This window comes from Podarcis vaucheri (assembly GCF_965113315.1).
Source record: "Podarcis vaucheri genome assembly, chromosome: 4".
NCBI classification, from domain to species: Eukaryota; Metazoa; Chordata; class Lepidosauria; order Squamata; family Lacertidae; genus Podarcis; species Podarcis vaucheri.
Window position 1 is genome coordinate 34,966,974 of NC_138762.1, and position 17,525 is coordinate 34,984,498.

The 17,525-nt window shown below is 41.6% G+C and overlaps 2 protein-coding genes across 4 annotated transcripts; one reads left to right on the forward strand and one right to left on the reverse strand.

Annotated features, from left to right (window-relative positions):
* The first annotated feature begins 136 nt into the window (after positions 1 to 136).
* RMP64 (ribonuclease MRP subunit p64) lies at positions 137 to 12,058 on the forward strand. The gene is made up of 9 exons (XM_082221224.1): positions 137 to 386; positions 2,326 to 2,480; positions 2,926 to 3,002; positions 3,466 to 3,597; positions 4,333 to 4,410; positions 7,872 to 8,224; positions 9,458 to 9,525; positions 10,437 to 10,693; positions 11,607 to 12,058. Exons 1-9 carry the CDS (start codon positions 287 to 289, stop codon positions 12,022 to 12,024), a joined length of 1,638 nt encoding a protein of 545 aa, XP_082077350.1. The 5' UTR covers positions 137 to 286; the 3' UTR covers positions 12,025 to 12,058.
* Positions 12,059 to 13,227: 1,169 nt separating this feature from the next.
* On the reverse strand, positions 13,228 to 17,137 carry TAF13 (TATA-box binding protein associated factor 13). Of its 3 annotated transcripts, none has more exons than XM_082221232.1 (5): positions 16,981 to 17,137; positions 16,492 to 16,570; positions 14,564 to 14,661; positions 14,014 to 14,208; positions 13,228 to 13,532 (listed from the first exon to the last, which is right to left on the reverse strand). In XM_082221232.1, the coding sequence occupies exons 1-4, from the start codon at positions 17,005 to 17,007 to the stop codon at positions 14,038 to 14,040; spliced, it is 375 nt and encodes a 124-aa protein (XP_082077358.1). In that variant the 5' UTR covers positions 17,008 to 17,137; the 3' UTR covers positions 13,228 to 13,532; positions 14,014 to 14,037. The 3 variants fall into 3 exon arrangements, with proteins under 3 accessions (XP_082077358.1, XP_082077359.1, XP_082077357.1); XM_082221233.1 differs by having other exon boundaries at positions 14,000 to 14,208; XM_082221231.1 differs by having other exon boundaries at positions 13,228 to 14,208.
* Positions 17,138 to 17,525: the final 388 nt, after the last annotated feature.

The following is a 17,525-nucleotide window of genomic DNA, read 5'->3' on the forward strand; positions in this document are numbered from 1 at the left end:
GATGAGGGGGTTCTTCGGTCTGATCGCACCAGAGCTCTTCTCAAATTTGGAACGTGTGAACGTGTGAATCAGTCGACGCGTGTCGACGGCTGCAGCCTTACAAGCGCCCTTCGTCCTCTTCCTGGTCACCAAACGGCTCCTGCCTTCGCAAACCACCGGCGGGCAAAGCCTCACGGTTGGCGCGCTTTTTCTGGCGCGCCTCCCCCGCTCAGCTGCGTCCTTGCAAATATTTTGCCTCCCCGCTTGCCTGGGATTTGGTTTAGTCCAGCCCCACCTCTCGGACAAGATGGCGGCGCCCGCAGCGAGCGAGGCGGTATGGAATCGCTTGGAGGTGCCGTGGCCCGCGTGCAGCGCGACGGTCGCTGTAGCGGCGCAGCACTCGGCAGGTGAGCGGAGGGGGGGAGCCTACTTATGCTCAGAGAATGTGGTTCTCAGTAGAGCTTAGCTCGCAGGCAAGTGTACCCCTTTTTGGTTTCAATAGGTGGAAGTTAAACACGTGCCTCGCTCACCTCTTTTTAGAAAGCATAGTTTTGGCTGAATTTTGCTTCTTGGGGGTCTTTTGTTTTAATCATTCCAGTGGGAGGAAGATCAAATTAGTTCACATCCATTAACTCACATTCTTGGGTTTTGTTTTGTTTTTGGTAGTCACAGGGTCTTTGCATGCTCCAGCTGCACACATGGGGTAAAGATTAAGGTGCAGTTGTTAAACATGACACAGCATTTGATACTTTTTCCAAAGTTCGGTTTTGCGAATCTGTTATAGCCCACAAGGTTTCGTTCAAATGTTCAAAGACATGTTCCGCCAAAGTTGCTGACAGCACATGCAACCGATAGATTCAAAATCATTCCAATCCTCCTAATGTTGACCATTTGTTGGCATTCTTCTCTATATCCCAAGAGTTTGCCACACCAACCCCAGTTCCAATTCCCCCCAGTATTGTATCCATGAGATCTTTTTTACTTCTTTTCCAAATTTCACTTTCCCCTTTTGAAAGCCCTATAGCATATAGGATATCACTTGTCTCTCCGGGTTTTAAAAGAACAAAGTCGCCACGGTTTTGTGACACGGTCCTGCGCTTAACTGTAGTCAGTGCTTTCCTGTTGAGTTGAATAGGCTCGTAGAAATTAATAATTGAATTGTAGAGTTGGAAGGGACCACAAGGGCCATCTAGTCCAACCCCCTGCAATGCAGGAATCTTTTGACCAGCATGGGGCTCGAACTCAGGACCCTAAGAGTCTCATGCTTTATGGACTGAGCTATCAACCTAAGTTGATCCTAATAGATCAGGATTGGAAAGTAAATTTACAGTCCTATTCCACTTCCTCAGTAGAAAATTCTGCTATACTCACTAGGACCTTCTTTTTGAGTAAACATGCATAGGATTAAGCTAAATGTTGCCTCTCCTCCTTTTAGTCTGGTATGTTGTTAAAAGTGGGTATGTTATTATACAAGTTATGCATGGATATGTGGGGAGGAGAGTTCTGTCTTTTGTTCTACTGTAATTTGAGGAAACATGATACAGAAGCTGATACAGAAACTTAAATGGTCAAAGTGAGTTGATAGCACAAGTAATCTGGATAACGGTGGTGTGGTGTAGTGGTTAGAGTGCTGTAGGACCTGGGAGACCAGGGTACAAATGGCCACTCGGGTATAAGGCTCACTGGGTGACCTTGGGCCTGTCACTCTCTCTTAGGTTAACTTACTTCACAGGGTTGTTGTGAGGGTAGAAGTGTGTATTCCACACTGAGCTGCTTAGATATCAGTGCAATAATAACTTCTACAATTGTGGAACTACTTTTTGAATAAACTCCAGAAACTGCATGGTTGCCTTCATTATCCCAAGAAAGAACCTCTGGACACTAGTTTTTCAGTGAGGTTTCGCAATTGGAGTGCAAGCAGTTGAAACAACTCCTTCCTGCTATGCTGTCTTCACAAGGCTCATGATAGGAGACCCATTGGTTTTGTGGGCCTTGAGTGTTGCTGTCACTTTCAGAGACTGGGATGAGGGATTATGGTGGTCTGTGCAGAATAATAATAATAATTTTATTATTTATACCATTAAATTATTATTTGTAGCATCTTGCAGTGATGTACAACAGAGTTGCTAACTGGACTTTAAGTTCTGTAAATTGATTCGAGTCAAAATAGTGCTTGAAACTGGTGTGTTAATTTCCATGCTCAAATCAGCAAAGGGGAAAATATTACTGACTTCCATATACATATACACTTGCTAGAGTTAAGTTAGCAAGCTCTTGGGAGTTCTGAACGGTTTAGGACTTTGAAGTACACAGTTTCATATATACATGTTTGTTTGCCTATTCCAGTGAGAAGCCTTTCCGCTGTTCTGAAGGGGTGTCATGCTGTGAACATCCTTCTGAAAAACAAAGCCATGGTTGCAGAACAGAGCCTGCTGCATTCAATCATGTATAATTTTCACTATCAGATGAGTCGTCATAGGTCATTTCGGTCCCTCAAGCAGGTAAGGTTGAGAGTCGTCCGGAAATATATTTAGACTTGGGATGCTTAAGGAATTCTTTGAAATGCAGCCATCTATAGAAATCCACTGCTTTCATTTTGTATGTGGTGGTCTGATGGCTGTTTTGTATTATTATTATTTTTGTGTGTGTGTGTGTGTGTCCCCAAATAATTACTATAAAAAGGGGTAACAGCTGCTGCACTCATTGAAAATGGGGCTGTAAATGCCTCCTGGACCAATAAAGCTTTATCAATGTGCTATTATTTGCAAGGAGACTGTACAGGCAGTTCCATGTTCCCAGTTCCTTTACTATACCTCCTAAAACGCCTTTTCCATAGTTTAATTCAAGGAGAATACACATGCTATGACAGATTGTTCTTCGCATAATTCTACATGCTTACTACCATGAATCATGTCAAAATTTCTTCTTTCCCTCTTTCCCTTTCAGGTAGAACAGTGCTTGAAGCGTTTAAACAGAATGAATCTGGAGAAGCCAATTCAATACCTTATTCTTTTGGGCCCCACGTAAGTGCCACAAGCCAGAACATCTCACTTCTCTAGTTTAGATTCTGTAGTTTAGATTTACTTGGCTATTCAGGAAAGTACACCAGCATATTTTAAACCTGCTGGAAACTATGGGATTCAAACCAGCTGAAATTCAAACACTTATTGGGCAACAGAGTGTCTTGTTGGATCAATCTATGCTAGTGGAAAACAGTAGAAGCTTTGAAACTAGTCTGAACTTTTCAATATAGAATGAACAATTCTGTGTAATTCAAAAACTTATATTAATTGAAGTCAGCCCAACAGAAGGTACCATCCTTCCCCCCCCCCCTATGTAACCAACAGCACAGTCCTAACCAAAAGAAGTAAGTCCTAGTTCCAAAGTAAGTCCTGCTGTGAGGCCTAGGACATAACCAGCATTAAATATTGTGGGGTGCCAACACTTAACCACACCATCTTCTTCTTGTCTCTTTATTTTCAATAGAAAACAGAAAACAGAAAATCCGGAAGAGGCCTTGGTTCCCAGTCAACCTGTGATAGAAGTGATATTAGTAAAGATTTTGGGTGGCTGCAAGCTGTTGCTGCGTCTGCTTGAATGTTGTTGCACAGCTTTTCTGTATCCTTCTGAAACAGTTTGGAATCTAATTTGAAGGTTCTTGTAATTCTCATTTAGTGGTGCAGAATGTCACAGGATATACCACATATTTGTTAGGGAAAACAGATCTGATGACATGTCATTTGCTTCTATTAATAAGTCATTTTGTTATGTATTTTGTGGTGAAGCAGTCGTTTGTGATTCATCTTCAGCATGTTGGTAGAGAATGAGACTCTAAATCTCAGGGTTGTGGGTTTGAGACCCACGGTGGGCAAAAGATTTCTGCATTGCAGAGGGTTGGACTAGATCAGGCATAGGCAAACTTGGCCCTCCAGATGTTTTGAGACTACAATTCCTATCATCCCTGACCCCTGGTCCTGTTAGCTAGGGCTGATGGAAGTTGTAGCCCAAAAACATCTGGAGGGCCGAGTTTGCCTATGCCTGGACTAGATGGCCCTCATGCTCCCTTACAATTCTACAGTTCTATGATTGATTTTTTAATTGAGTATATGCCTCCAAAGCAGCATATAATCCTCAATTTAAAAAAATAATCTTAAGGCTCACTACTCACGGAGTTCCACTGTGTGTTCATGCACAAAGTGTTCAATAAGTTCAGTCCTAAGTATATTTGATTGAAAGAAACATGCAGGAATATGTGTGCATAATTGAAAGTGTGTGTGTAATTTGGGTTTCTAGCCTCTTTCGTTAGCTGTCCAACCTTAGTTGTTATCCAACCTTAATCAATTTGCTCATCAGTTTGTCCCTTAAGCACCTGTGTTTGCAAGAGTACATACTGTTGAATACTGTGGTTTTGGGGTTGCTGAGCCGATTATGGTATGTATACCTGTAAAACATTTTAATTCTTTCCCTTCTGCTTGTTCACTTCAATGTCTTTAGCAGAGCATGGTCCCTGCTAACAGCAGCAGTGCACATCCTTCCCATTACTTCCCTATTGCATATGAAAGGACCTGTAGCACCAACAACAGCTCAGTAATAATTGCGAAGGTGTGTGTCTGGGAAATCCAACCGGAAGACCCAATTGTATATCAAGGACATTCCTTCCTGTAGCACCTTAAAGACCAACTAAGTTAGTTCTTGGTATAAGCTTTCGTGTGCATGCACACTTCTTCAGATACACTGAAACAGAAGTTGCCAGATCCTTCTATATATAGAGAAGGTGGGGAGGGGTATTACTCAGAAGGGTGGTGGGAGTCGGAGATTGGCAGATAGCTGAGATGAGCCTGATGAGCCTGTTGACGACTCTTAAGGACTGTAGTAGGTCTTACAGGAAAAGGCAAGGGGTGAGAAGGTGAGAAGTGGCTTTTAGTCATATATAATGAGATAAGAATCCAATGTCTCTGTTCAGACCAGGTGTCTCCATTGTTTTAAGTTTGGTAATGAGTTGCAATTCAGCAGCTTCTCTTTCCAGTCTATTTCTGAAATTCCTTTGTAGTAAAACAGCTACTTTGAGATCTTGTATAGAATGTCCTGGGAGATTGAAGTGTTCTCCTACTGGTTTCTCTGTTTTGTGATTCTTGATGTCAGATTTATACTAGCTACTATGGACGTGGAATCTCTGTATACCAACATCCCACACAACGATGGTTTACAAGCTATAAGGAACACCATTTCAGATAAAACCACAGCGGACCTTGCCACCAAACTCTGCCAATTTGTCCTTACCCACAACAACTTCAAATTCGGTGATGACCTGTTCCTTCAGATCAGCGGCACAGCAATGGGCACCCGCATGGCCCCACAGTATGCCAACATCTTCATGGCAGATTTAGAACGTTTCCTAAACTCCTACCCACTCAAACCTCTCTTGTACCTGCGATACATTGACGATATTTTTATCATCTGGACACATGGTCAACAGACCCTGGACACCTTTCACCAGAAATTCAATGATTTTCACCCCACAATCAACCTTACAATGAATCAATCTATGCAAGAAATACATTTTTTGGACACTACTATAAAAATACAGGATGGACGCATAGACACCACCTTATACCGTAAACCAACTGACCGACAAACATATCTACATGCCTCTAGCTACCATCCCAAACATACCAAACAGTCCATTGTATATAGCCAGGCACTACGTTACAGCCGCATCTGTTCCAATTCTACAGACAGAGACTCTCACCTAAGAGATCTACAGCAAACCTTTTCAGAACTAAAATACCCAGCAGATGAAGTTAGACAACAGATCAACAGAGCCAGACTGATACCCAGAGAGAACTTGCTGCAAGACAGACCCAAAAAAGAAAATAACAGAACACCACTAGTCATCACATACAGCTCCCAAGTTAAAACAGTTCAACGCATCATCAGAGATCTACAACCTCTCCTGGACAATGACAGTTCTCTTTCTCAAGCTCTGGGAGGAAGACCTTTCATTGCCTACAGACAGCCACCCAATCTTAAACAACTCCTAACCCACAATAATACTACAACCAGACTTAACACGGACACTGGCACCAGAGCCTGCAATAAACCCAGATGCCAACTTTGCTGCCACATACACCCGGACAACACCATTACTGGCCCCAACAACATCACACATACCATCTCGGGACTATTTAATTGCTCATCGTCTAACATTGTGTATGCCATCAAATGCCAACAGTGTCCTTCAGCTCTCTATATTGGACAAACAGGCCAAACCTTACGCCAAAGAATAAACGGACATAAATCTGACATCAAGAATCACAAAACAGAGACACCAGTAGGAGAACACTTCAATCTCCCAGGACATTCTATACAAGATCTCAAAGTAGCTGTTTTACTACAAAGGAATTTCAGAAATGGACTGGAAAGAGAAGCTGCTGAATTGCAACTCATTACCAAACTTAAAACAATGGAGACACCTGGTCTGAACAGAGACATTGGATTCTTATCTCATTATATATGACTAAAAGCCACTTCTCACCTTCTCACCCCTTGCCTTTTCCTGTAAGACCTACTACAGTCGTTAAGAGTCGTCAACAGGCTCATCAGGCTCATCTCAGCTATCTGCCAATCTCCGATTCCCACCACCCTTCTGAGTAATACCCCTCCCCACCTTCTCTATATATAGAAGGATCTGGCAACTTCTGTTTCAGTGTATCTGAAGAAGTGTGCATGCACACGAAAGCTTATACCAAGAACTAACTTAGTTGGTCTTTAAGGTGCTACAGGAAGGAATTTTTTTATTTTGACTATGGCAGACCAACACGGCTACCCATCTGTAACTGTATATCAAGGAGTTAGTGATTCTAACATGGTTAACCTTCCTGTCTCTGTTCCTTCCCCCTCCCTGGCAGCTGCTAAGTTTTTGAAAGTGTGAGAACCTTCTCTGGTGTCCTAATCAGTTGGGAGGTGGTGAAGCCCCCCCCCAGCTGCCTTAATCAGTCAGGGAGGTTAGTGCTGGGAACCTTCTTTAATGTTCGAAATTGTTATTGGAAAGTGAGGCATTGGGAGGAGGTGGCTATAAAATCAGATGGTTTGGGCAGAGTGATTTAGAAGCTTGTGCACAGACTGATCAGCCACAGGGCTGTGCAATCTAAGGCTACCTGGGGGAGTCACTTCACCACTTCTTGAAGGCTTCCAAGTGCCAGATAGAAGTGCATGCCTGGTATGTATATATTGCTTGCTGATTAGGAACCAAATCTTCCCCCTCCTCACTCGTGTTTTGTATTGCTTCTGAATCTCCTTGCATTTGGCAAGACAGTGTGTTCCCCTTAACTGACCCTGACCAGCTTTCTTCTAAACAAGTAACATTTTCCAGAGCAAAGATAATCCGATAATACTAGGGTTGTGGGATTGAAATTGGATAAGCAGCATTTTACTTGTAAACCATTGATAAAGCAAGCAATGAAGTAGCTGTGACCGCAATCGTTTCCCTGGTTCCTCTGTCTGTCCACCTCTGCCTTTGGTTAGGTTAAAGTAGATTCCTCCTTGCAGGGCACAAGGCTGGTGGCAAGTGCTACACATACACTGAAACAAAGCAGAGGCACTGCCCCTAGGTTTACACACTGAAAGAAACTAAGGAAGGAGATAAAACAAATGGTAGACAAGGGAGTACAGTTTGATAAAGAGCAAACAGGCAACGTAAGTGGTATTTAAATCGAAGCAGGGGCAGGTTAATGGTCTTTCCATGGTGGCAAAGGTGCAGCTAACTAGGGTCATTTAGTCCTCAGGCTGCTGTCCATTTCCTTGAATGGAATTTACACAAATAAATTCCAGATGTGGAAAGCAGGTGCTGTGTAACAGATATAAGTGTTTTCATCTCTTTTTCTTTGCAATAGGATCATTTATAGAGGTGTGTTAAAAAGCCTCGCTTCTCTATATATGAGGCTGTTTGAATTGCTTCAGGAAGTTTCAAAGACTCATCCAAGGCCTTACATTAAAGGATTTGCCTTCCCTTCCAAAATATACGAATTTCTGGGGACCACTTATTCAGAGATTGAAAAGAAAATGCCCAACAAAACATTTGTATTGAAAAAGGCTGGACCTGGATGGATGACTAGACTTTTCCCAGGAAGCAAAGCTGTATCTCAGTCTCACGCTTCGAGTACAGCTGTGCCTACAAAAGTCAGAAAGAAGGTTTCTTCTTTCATTGATATTGGGAAGCCCGTTCTGGTAAAAAGAACTAACCAAGGTAAGAGACAATGGTCTCCTTATTTATTTATATTTATTTCACAACATTTAATACACTGCTTGCTTTTAATAAAAATTTCATACAGTTCACAAAAAAGAGAGAAAACAATATTGGTAAACAATTAAAAACAAATATTTTTTTTCTTTTTTAATGTTTAAAATCAACAATATGCTAAAGCAATATTAAAACACATGGCAGCTTCTACATGTCTGGATAGGGTTGCTTAAAGAAAATCATTTTTAGTCAGGTGCCAAAAGAAGTAAAGTGAAGGTGTCTGGTGACAATAGACAGGGATTTCTTAAGTGTGTGTTGCTACACAAAAAGTTTGATTTCTTATAAGGGTGGAATAAGTATTATGTGGGCATCTTGGCCAGGTGCTGCTGGGCAACAAGATGGCAATGAGGAAGAGATGAAGGTTGGGAAGCCAAGTTGGTCTCATTGTGGATTGGCCACCCTAATGTCTGTATTATAGCACGATATGCAACTTATTGTGCTCTAAAACTTGCATCAAGTTGCATGGAAGGTGTCTTCTTAATTTGTTACAACTTATTGCCCACCCTTCATCTTAATTAAGGTTAAAACACAATATTACACAATATTAAAAACTGTTTAAAACTAAAATTACAGAAATAAAGGGGAGTCCTTAAAAATATGCATCTCAAGTGTCAAAGGTAGCAGGGTAAAGAGGTGCATCTTCAGCAGAATCAGAAAGCTGTATAATGAAGGCACCAGACACACCTCTGGGAAGAAAGTTCCACAAATTAAGGGCTGCCACAGCAAATTCCCTTTCCTGGGCCGCCCTCTTCCCTGAACGAACTTCTCAGGGTGGTGGAACAACCAAGAGGGCACCTTCTGCTGATCTTAGCAGCCAAGCGGGTGTGTAGGGAAGGAGGCAGTCTTTCAGGTATTCAGTGCCTAAGTCATTTAGGGCTTTAAAGAGTAACATGAGCACCTTGAATTGGGCTGGAAATGAACTGGCAACCAGTCCTTTGTGCTGCTTGTATGGAATGGGGAGAGATGAAATTGCCTCATGCCCCAAGATGCTCTGGAAATAGCTGACGACTGTATTGTGGAAGAACTCTGATATTCCCTAGGCTTAACCTTAGTAAAATGCTTAGAATATAAATTAAGATCCACTGATTGAAGAATAATTTTGTTACAGATAACTGCTTAGAATCATATAGCCAAGCTCTTTTTTCTGTTATGACATGGCAGCTGTGCCCTTTCTTCCAGATCTTGGGAAGGAGTTTGCGTTTGATGTCAAGAGCTTATGCAAGTTCCCTAACCCTGAACCACGGGAGGTTTGTTTTTTTCATACTGTGTTTGTCTGTCTTGAATATACTATGTTTCTGTGTGCTCCTTTTTTTCTCTTCTGGGCAGAAAACATTACTCTGTGAATTTCTGCCATGGCATTAATTTGCTTCAAGAGGTGCACCTTTCAATGTAGGTCCTTGTCAAAATGTAGCTTTTACATGGTGAACATGCAGATCTGGATTGTACAGTGCTGTAAATATATACTGTACAGTGCAAAAGTATATGCAAGGTAATTGTTTGTTTTGGTATTTGCCATGAATATGTATATCTTCATTTGTCCACCTCTTTTGCAGATGGGAGGAACTAACACAGTGGTGCTATGCAAGCTTAATGAAAGCCAATTCCACTGAAAGCTTTAGAACTTCAGCGGCTAGAATCTGAATAATTTCTCTGGGAAGGGTCATGGCTTAGTAGCTGACCATATCCTTGTAGTTGACCAGAAGTTCCAAGGTTTCTCACAGCCTCACTATTAATGATATTTTAAATTTGAAAGATCTCTGCCTGGAGCCTAGCTGAATTGTTGCTCATCAAAATAGAAAACACTGTACAGGGCCATACCTAATATGTTCAGTGAAGTTTAAAACAACAGCTTTGAACAGCAGATGCGCCAAGAAACAATTTTTGTTATGTATTGCAAGGAGCCACTGTTCAAGAAACACAATTATAAAGGCCATATGAACTTCAAAGTAGCAAAACATTGGGGGGGGTGTATCCTGGTCAGCATGTAGGGCCAAAGATAACCACTGACTTAAAAGAATATTTAACATTCATTGGCTTCTATATTCTTTCTAGACAGGTTCCTTCTAGTCAAGGATACAGTATGTAATCTTAGAAATATGAGTCTCTTCATTGAAGATACCCTTTTCTCCTTTACTAATATCCTTCCATTTTATTTCAGAATACAAAAGTCACAGTGAAGTTTCCTGGGTCAAAAAAGAGAACTACATTGGCTTCTTCTAAATCATTGAGGTCCCAGCATCTTAAATCTTTTGTCTCCAAATTTCAAGAAGCACGCACCTTCAGAGAACTGTCTGACACACTCAGAACAACGGTTCTGTGGTGCAAAAGCAATAAACTTGGGCCAGAGGCTTTTTTCTTGGGAATGAAACTTTTGAAAAGTAGGCGGTTACAGCATGTGGAAACACAGGGTTGCAGGTTTGTATAAATGGCAGTGCTGGATTTCTCTGAGCTAGCAATTGCAGAAGACTATTCTGTGCTTACTATCTTCCTTCCCTGATCTTTCAACTGTTCCTTTCCTTCCCAGTTCATGAAAAGGCTGCCATAAATGTGGGAAGTTATATAAGGTGCAGATTTTAACCCTGCAGGATAGATCACTGCCACAGCATCCTGTGATTTGGCACTGTTAGAAGCATAATGCAAAGTGTGCTATGTTAGTTTCCCCTAAACTACTTTCAGTCTATGCCTACCTAGAACTATTATTCTGTTCATAGATCTCTATATTAAATAAGCTAAGACTTGACAGATTTTTTATAGGAATATAATTTTAACTTGGGATTGTGGCAGTGAAGGAAGGTATACTCCTGGTCACCACCACTAGCCGTGAGACAAAGGTGGGGGGAAACTTTGACACAGGAGGAACATCATGCTTACTTTCCTCTTTACTTCCCATTACTTTCTCCTTTTGTATTGGACCGCTCACAAACTTGCACTTTTTAAAGAATTATACACTTGTAAGTGCCTTCCGTGTCCAACCTATGGACAGTAAATTTATTACTTAATAACATTCATAATGTGGTAGTTACTCTTCCTCAGTCTGATATTTAAAATAAAACTAAAGGGGCAGGTAGAAACATATTTTGGGGGGCATGGTGTCAGTCCAGGCTGCAGTTTATATTAGATTTTGATAATGGACAAAGCTGTTCCAGATGAGCAGACTAGCTTGCGCAAAAGATACTTGGTTATGCAAAATAATCTACTTGTGCTGTAATGAAGAAAATCCCTCTTAATTGTCAGCTTACTTGGCATTAAACTTTAGGGTGATTACTTCTGAGTAGACACAGCAAGAATTTCACTGTTAAAGTTGCTAAAATTTATCTTTGCATTCCAGCTTGCAACGGAAACTTGGCTGCATTAAAGCTACTCTCTGTAAATATCTCGTGTTTTCAAGCTGCAGAGTGAGACCCAGCCAAAGACTTAAAGCACATTCCCATCCACAAAGACAGACGAAACGCTCAAGGAAATCAAGATGTGTTTCAAGGAGTGCACCATCTTGTATTGTTCCCATACAAAGAGACACTTCCATCCATTTGAAGGGCAGTAGATATCTTCCTCTTCCTCAGTGCTCTAGCTCCTTGTCTCCAGTTTGGGATGCTGACAATGGTGGTACTACCTACAGTGTTGAAAAACAATCACATGGCCATCCTTCTGACCTTGTGGGGCTTGGAAGAAAGCCTTCCCATAAACAGAAAGAAGCCACAGAGAATAAAGATGATATTGATGACATTTTTAAAGTAATAGGCCTATAGCATTCTGTTCCATTAAACTAATTTAAACTGTTCACTGAGTTTGTGTTAAGATGGGTGTTACCTACTTAAACAGAATACATCAAAAACACTGCTTCCTGATTTGAAGGTTTTTTTGCAAGCATTATCATTACATAAGGTTGACACTTTAATTGCTGTTAAGCGGCAGACTAACAGCAAAACTCAGCTTTTGTATATAAGCAGCAGCATGCATTTAGATGCTTTAATACATTTTGTACATGGACTGCACTCTCATTCCCCAGGGTGAATGTCTAGTGAAAATCAACACCTTTGGGGGGAAAACTGTAGGGTTCTACAAACCCATCCAAAATAGTACAATAGTAGGACTATGTCCACTTTGTAGCCAGAATGCTGGCTGATGGGTGGGAAGCAGAACACCAGCACAATAAGAAATGCACTGCACATGCAACCTGAGCAACATTGCACTGCAACATTTGCTTGCTTCAGCTATTTCTCAGTCTTAGCACTCCTTAGAATATGCTGAGACAGAACTGAACCTATACTGTACTGCCTAACTCAAAACATCAGCTACATGCTATGTAAACTCAAAGCAGGTAGAAGCAAACCAATCCTCAAAACTATTTGGTAATTAGAAATTGCTGTCAACTCAGCTTCTGCTCAGGTAGTTGTGCTTAGCAGTGCAGTGCATAGTTAATTTTTTTTTTAAAGCAAGAGTGATGTTGGTGTACCTGCTTATTGTGAGATTTTGATCAGCTCTGGCCCATCTTGAGCTGATACAAGCAGAGTGTAATCCCTTTGTCCGCAACGAAAGGATAAGCAGGTATCGTGCTACATGCTAATTGTTTTATTTCTCATCTATACCGAGAACACCCAAACGTACATGTTGCCTCTGTGAGAGCAGAGAAGCAACTCACTCTCCAACAAAGAAACGACAGAACAGTGAAAAACAGGAAACCAGTGTACGTCACATCCAGTCTCCCATTCCCGTGGGAATCCAACAGTAACTCTGACTGTGGAATGTAAACAATGTCTTGTGACAAGCAGTTTTGCTGCTCAGTGAAGGAAATAGAAACCAACACTTATGACTACCCCACATGTGTCCAAAGGGGTTAATTCATGTTAACGTAGTCAAAAGCTGAGGCAAGCCTATTGGGCCTTGATCCCCACTGACTTGGTATCAATTGTATTGATACATAACCCTTTCAGAAAAGTACAGGAATCATCTTGGTTTCCCCATTACAAGAGGTGCACGGGTGAAAGTGTTTATTCATATTCATTAAGAATTCCAAATCACTAGTATTTACTGAGAAATAACATTAATGGGAAGCAATTCATAAATTGAATCAGTTATACAAAGTGTATCTATACAGTAACTAAGCAAAACAACAACCCTCAAAAAACAAAACAATTGTTCCAGTTACAAAGTTCCCCCCTGTGAATTAACATTTACAAAACAAAGTGTTGGTTTGTCTTCTAGTAGCGGCAATATCCAAACATGTTAGCACCTGTTATGGGCCTTTCTCCCTCAGCTGAAAAAAAAGAGTACAAATACAGTGTTTCCTCCATTTACTCAAAGAAACAAATAAAACTGCCTATAATATATGCCTCAACTGCCAATAGCTCTGTTCTCTTGACATAATTGCCCATAGCTTTCATTCCTGTGTTTATGGAATGAGGCACCTCATTTTGGAGTAAGTTCCTGTGATGTGTACAAATAGCAAGACTGCTATTTTTTTCACAATGTTGGTATTAACCTAGAGCTATGTACAGTGGTGTGTTTTCCAATTTTCACAGAATTTAAAAGCCACTAGAATTGCCACTTAAGGTATATTTGGGAAGAGAAGGTACATCACCCACCCACCCTCAAACTGCAGAGATTTGTTCCCGTTAGTAAAGTACTACTGTAATGGTCCACACTGTCATGGGGACTGCAAGAACTTCACTTTGTTTGGTGAATCCTTGAGAGGACAACACAAGTCAGAAAAAGGAAACATACCATTCTGCACATACCACCCATCTGCATCGCATGATGCCTTAAGATCCATAGTTTGCTTCATCAAATGCCTTTCTGGCCCGTTTCAGTTCTTCATTCATTGTTAACAAGTCTTTCACACGAGCAAACTTCCGTGGGTCTTTACGGATCAGGAAGACAATATCTTCAACCTGTACTCGACCTTGCCGTCCAATTGACATTGCTTTGTGGGTCTATTGGTAGGAAAGAATTGATCAGTCACATACATTCTAAGAGAGGTTCAGTACCTGTACCATGGATTTGACTATGTGTTCTCTTGAATATTTGGATTTCTTCCCTTGCAGCAACCTGTATCATGAAATGAATTGTAGTAAACAACACTAAAACACAGCCCTCATTATGCTTGTAGCATTCTTCATTTATTCATTTAAAGTGGGCTGATCAAAAGTTGCCTGATATACGTCTTCCCTTCAAGGCTCTGCTCTCTGGTTTTCAAGTAACAAACAGCAGCACTAAAAACAGATAATATCTCACAGCATCTGCTTCACCCAATTTGTAATCTCATACAAGCAAACAAGCAAGACTTACCATTTCTGTGATGAATTCTATAACCAAGTCTTCAAGAATATCCACTGACTCTGTGTAAGGATTCTGGTCATCTCCAAAGCCATACATCATACATCTTACTGTAGAATGAACAAATGCCCACAGTGAGATATGTAATGGAAGCACTCTAGAAAACTTAAGACAAATTCACTATGTTTCTCAATAAGTGTGACTCGGCAGTCATAGTCTTCCAAATTGTTCAAGCAAGCAGAAGCCTACATCTAAGCTTCTCAACTAATTTTTAAGTTGCAAATATTCCCCACTTGGAAGTATATACTGGATGATATAGGGTTCTTAAATCAAAACACTGTCACCCTGTTGATGGCAGTATGCATACTTTTAAGACAATGCCCAATAAGGTGTTTTTTCAATGGAACCTTGATGCTAAGAACTGCAGAAAGTATGTGTAACTCCAATGAAAAGCTGCATGTCCAATTAATGATCCCAAATGAACAACACTACTCAACAGATCTCTATTGTGTTCTGGTTATATTTTAAAAAGCTTAGACTGTTTTGCCAAGTATGCTTCAGTGCAACTGGATACTGTCCAAATTACTAGTTGTGTGAATGCTGCATTACTGCAGAAAAATGACGTTTCCTTGAAGGGAGTCTTCAAGGAAATGGCATCTTATGGTAGCACTGAAGTATTTAGAACCCAAATTGAGGGCATTCAGCACAAGGCCTTTCTCCCTTACCCTGAGGGAGGGGAATGATAGGCTACTGCAGGGGTGTCCAAACTTTTCTCAAAGAGGGCCAGATTTGATGAAGTGAACATGCGTGAGGGCTGACCAGTTGTTGACCTTTTTTAAGGATTTTCGGAGGTTTAAGCCTCCGAAAGGGACTTTGGACATGCCTGGGCTAATGTGTGCTTCCTAACAGCCACAGAATGCAGCAACAAGATTGACAAATACAGATGTATGGTAAAAAGTGGCATTCTAAATCAAAATCTGAGGGAGTTCATGTACATATTAAACTCTAAAAAACATCAAGATCAAGTGGAGCATGTATGCATGAAACAATAATTTCAGATTTGTTGTTGTTGTTTAGTCATTTAGTCGTGTCTGACTCTTCGTGACCCCACGGACCAGAACACGCCAGGCACTCCTGTCTTCCACTGCCTCCCGCAGTTTGGTCAGACTCATGTTTGTAGCTTCGAGAACACTGCCCAACCATCTCGTCCTCTGTCGTCCCCTTCTCCTTGTGCCCTCCATCTTTCCCAGCATCAGGGTCTTTTCCAGGGAGTCTTCTCTTCTCAAATTTCAGATTAAATACTTTTTATTCTACCTCACATAATTTAACACAATACATTTTAATGGAAATAGTTCACATATTCATCTATGAATCAAGTGACATCAAATGGCATGCAAAAATGTGTGAATCAGCCCTTAGTCTCAAGCTGGGCTTGAGGGTTTCTACTTCTATTTATCCTCCAGTCTTTTCTGGAATTTAACTGTGATATCAATAGTCAAAAAGCAGTTTATGGAGGTGGGAAAGGGGTCCTTTAGAAAGTAGGAAAATGTGAAGAGGTTAAACCTTATAGAGTGGTACCTCGGGTTAAGAACTTAATTCGTTCTGAAGGTCTGTTCTTAACCTGAAACTGTTCTTAACCTGAAGCACCACTTTAGCTAATGGGGCCTCCTGCTGCCGCTGTTCCGCCGCTGCACGATTTCTGTTCTCATCCTGAAGCAAAGTTCTTAACCCAAGGTACTATTTCTGGGTTAGCGGAGTCTGTAACCTGAAGCGTATGTAACTCGAGGTACCACTGTAATAGCATGAAACACAGGAAGCTGCCTTATACCAAGTAAGATCTTTTAGCTCAGTATTGTCTACACCAGGGGTGAGGAACCTGTGGCCCTTCAGTTGTTGGGACTCTAAATCCCATCAGCATGATCAGTGGAGCCCCAACTTACATTCCTTGGAGAACAGCCTTTTCCTTTTCCCCTGTGCACCATCTGGGCCTCCTCCAGCCTCCTCAGTATCTTCTTCAAACTAAAGGGGGGGGGGAGAGAGAGAGAATCCCAAACAAGAATGCAAGAGAATTATTATTATTATTATTATTATTATTATTATTATTATTATTATTATTAATACCCCGCCCATCTGGCTGGGTTTCCCCAGCAACTCTGGGCGGCTTCCAACAGAATATTAAAGTACAATAGTCTATTAAACATTAAAAGCTTCCCTAAATTATAAATTATAAACTAGGCTAGAACTGAATGACAGAACAGCGAACCTCTGAACAATATCCTACAAACCCAAGAGAAAGTGGCAAGGAAGGGGAAAGTAAAGGCTAAGCGGGTATCAGACTGCAGCCGCGCACCCCTGCCCTCCCCGCCCCCTCTTTCCCCGAAGCCAGCAAGCGCCTTCTCCAGACTCCCACCCCGGCCTTTCCTACTCACAGGAGGGTCCTCTTCTTCGTCCGCCATGACTGCAGCAGCCACCTTCCCTTCCAGGCTTCCGCCGGGATAGCAACTCGCGTTCTTATTGGTCGCGTCGACGGGCACTCTTGAGCATGCTCTCTCGGAGCTAATGAAGCTGTAGACCTTGCCCTTTTCCAGTCCCTTCTTTCCGTAGCTCTGAGGAACGCGAAATGGGAGTGGGGGGTGGGGTTTACAAAGCTAGCAGCACGCGTGCGCAGTAGGAGCGACTGAAGCCCCTCGCCCTCTTTGGAAATGGACTTGCCGTAATAACCCCATTCAAAGCGCATGAGGAGTTTGGTTCCTGGGGCAAGATGGGCAGGGTGTTGGATAAAGCTGAGACATATTAAACAACCAATCCCCGCCCTTTGTGAGTGGCAACGGACGGTGCAAACAAGGAGCTTCGTGGTAGCTTAAAGATGAACAGGTTTGCAGCAGCACAAGTTTGGAGTCCACTTCATCAGTACATTCTGTATTCAAAATCCAAATGCTGCTAGTCCTTAATGTGCCACAAGACTGTTATTTGT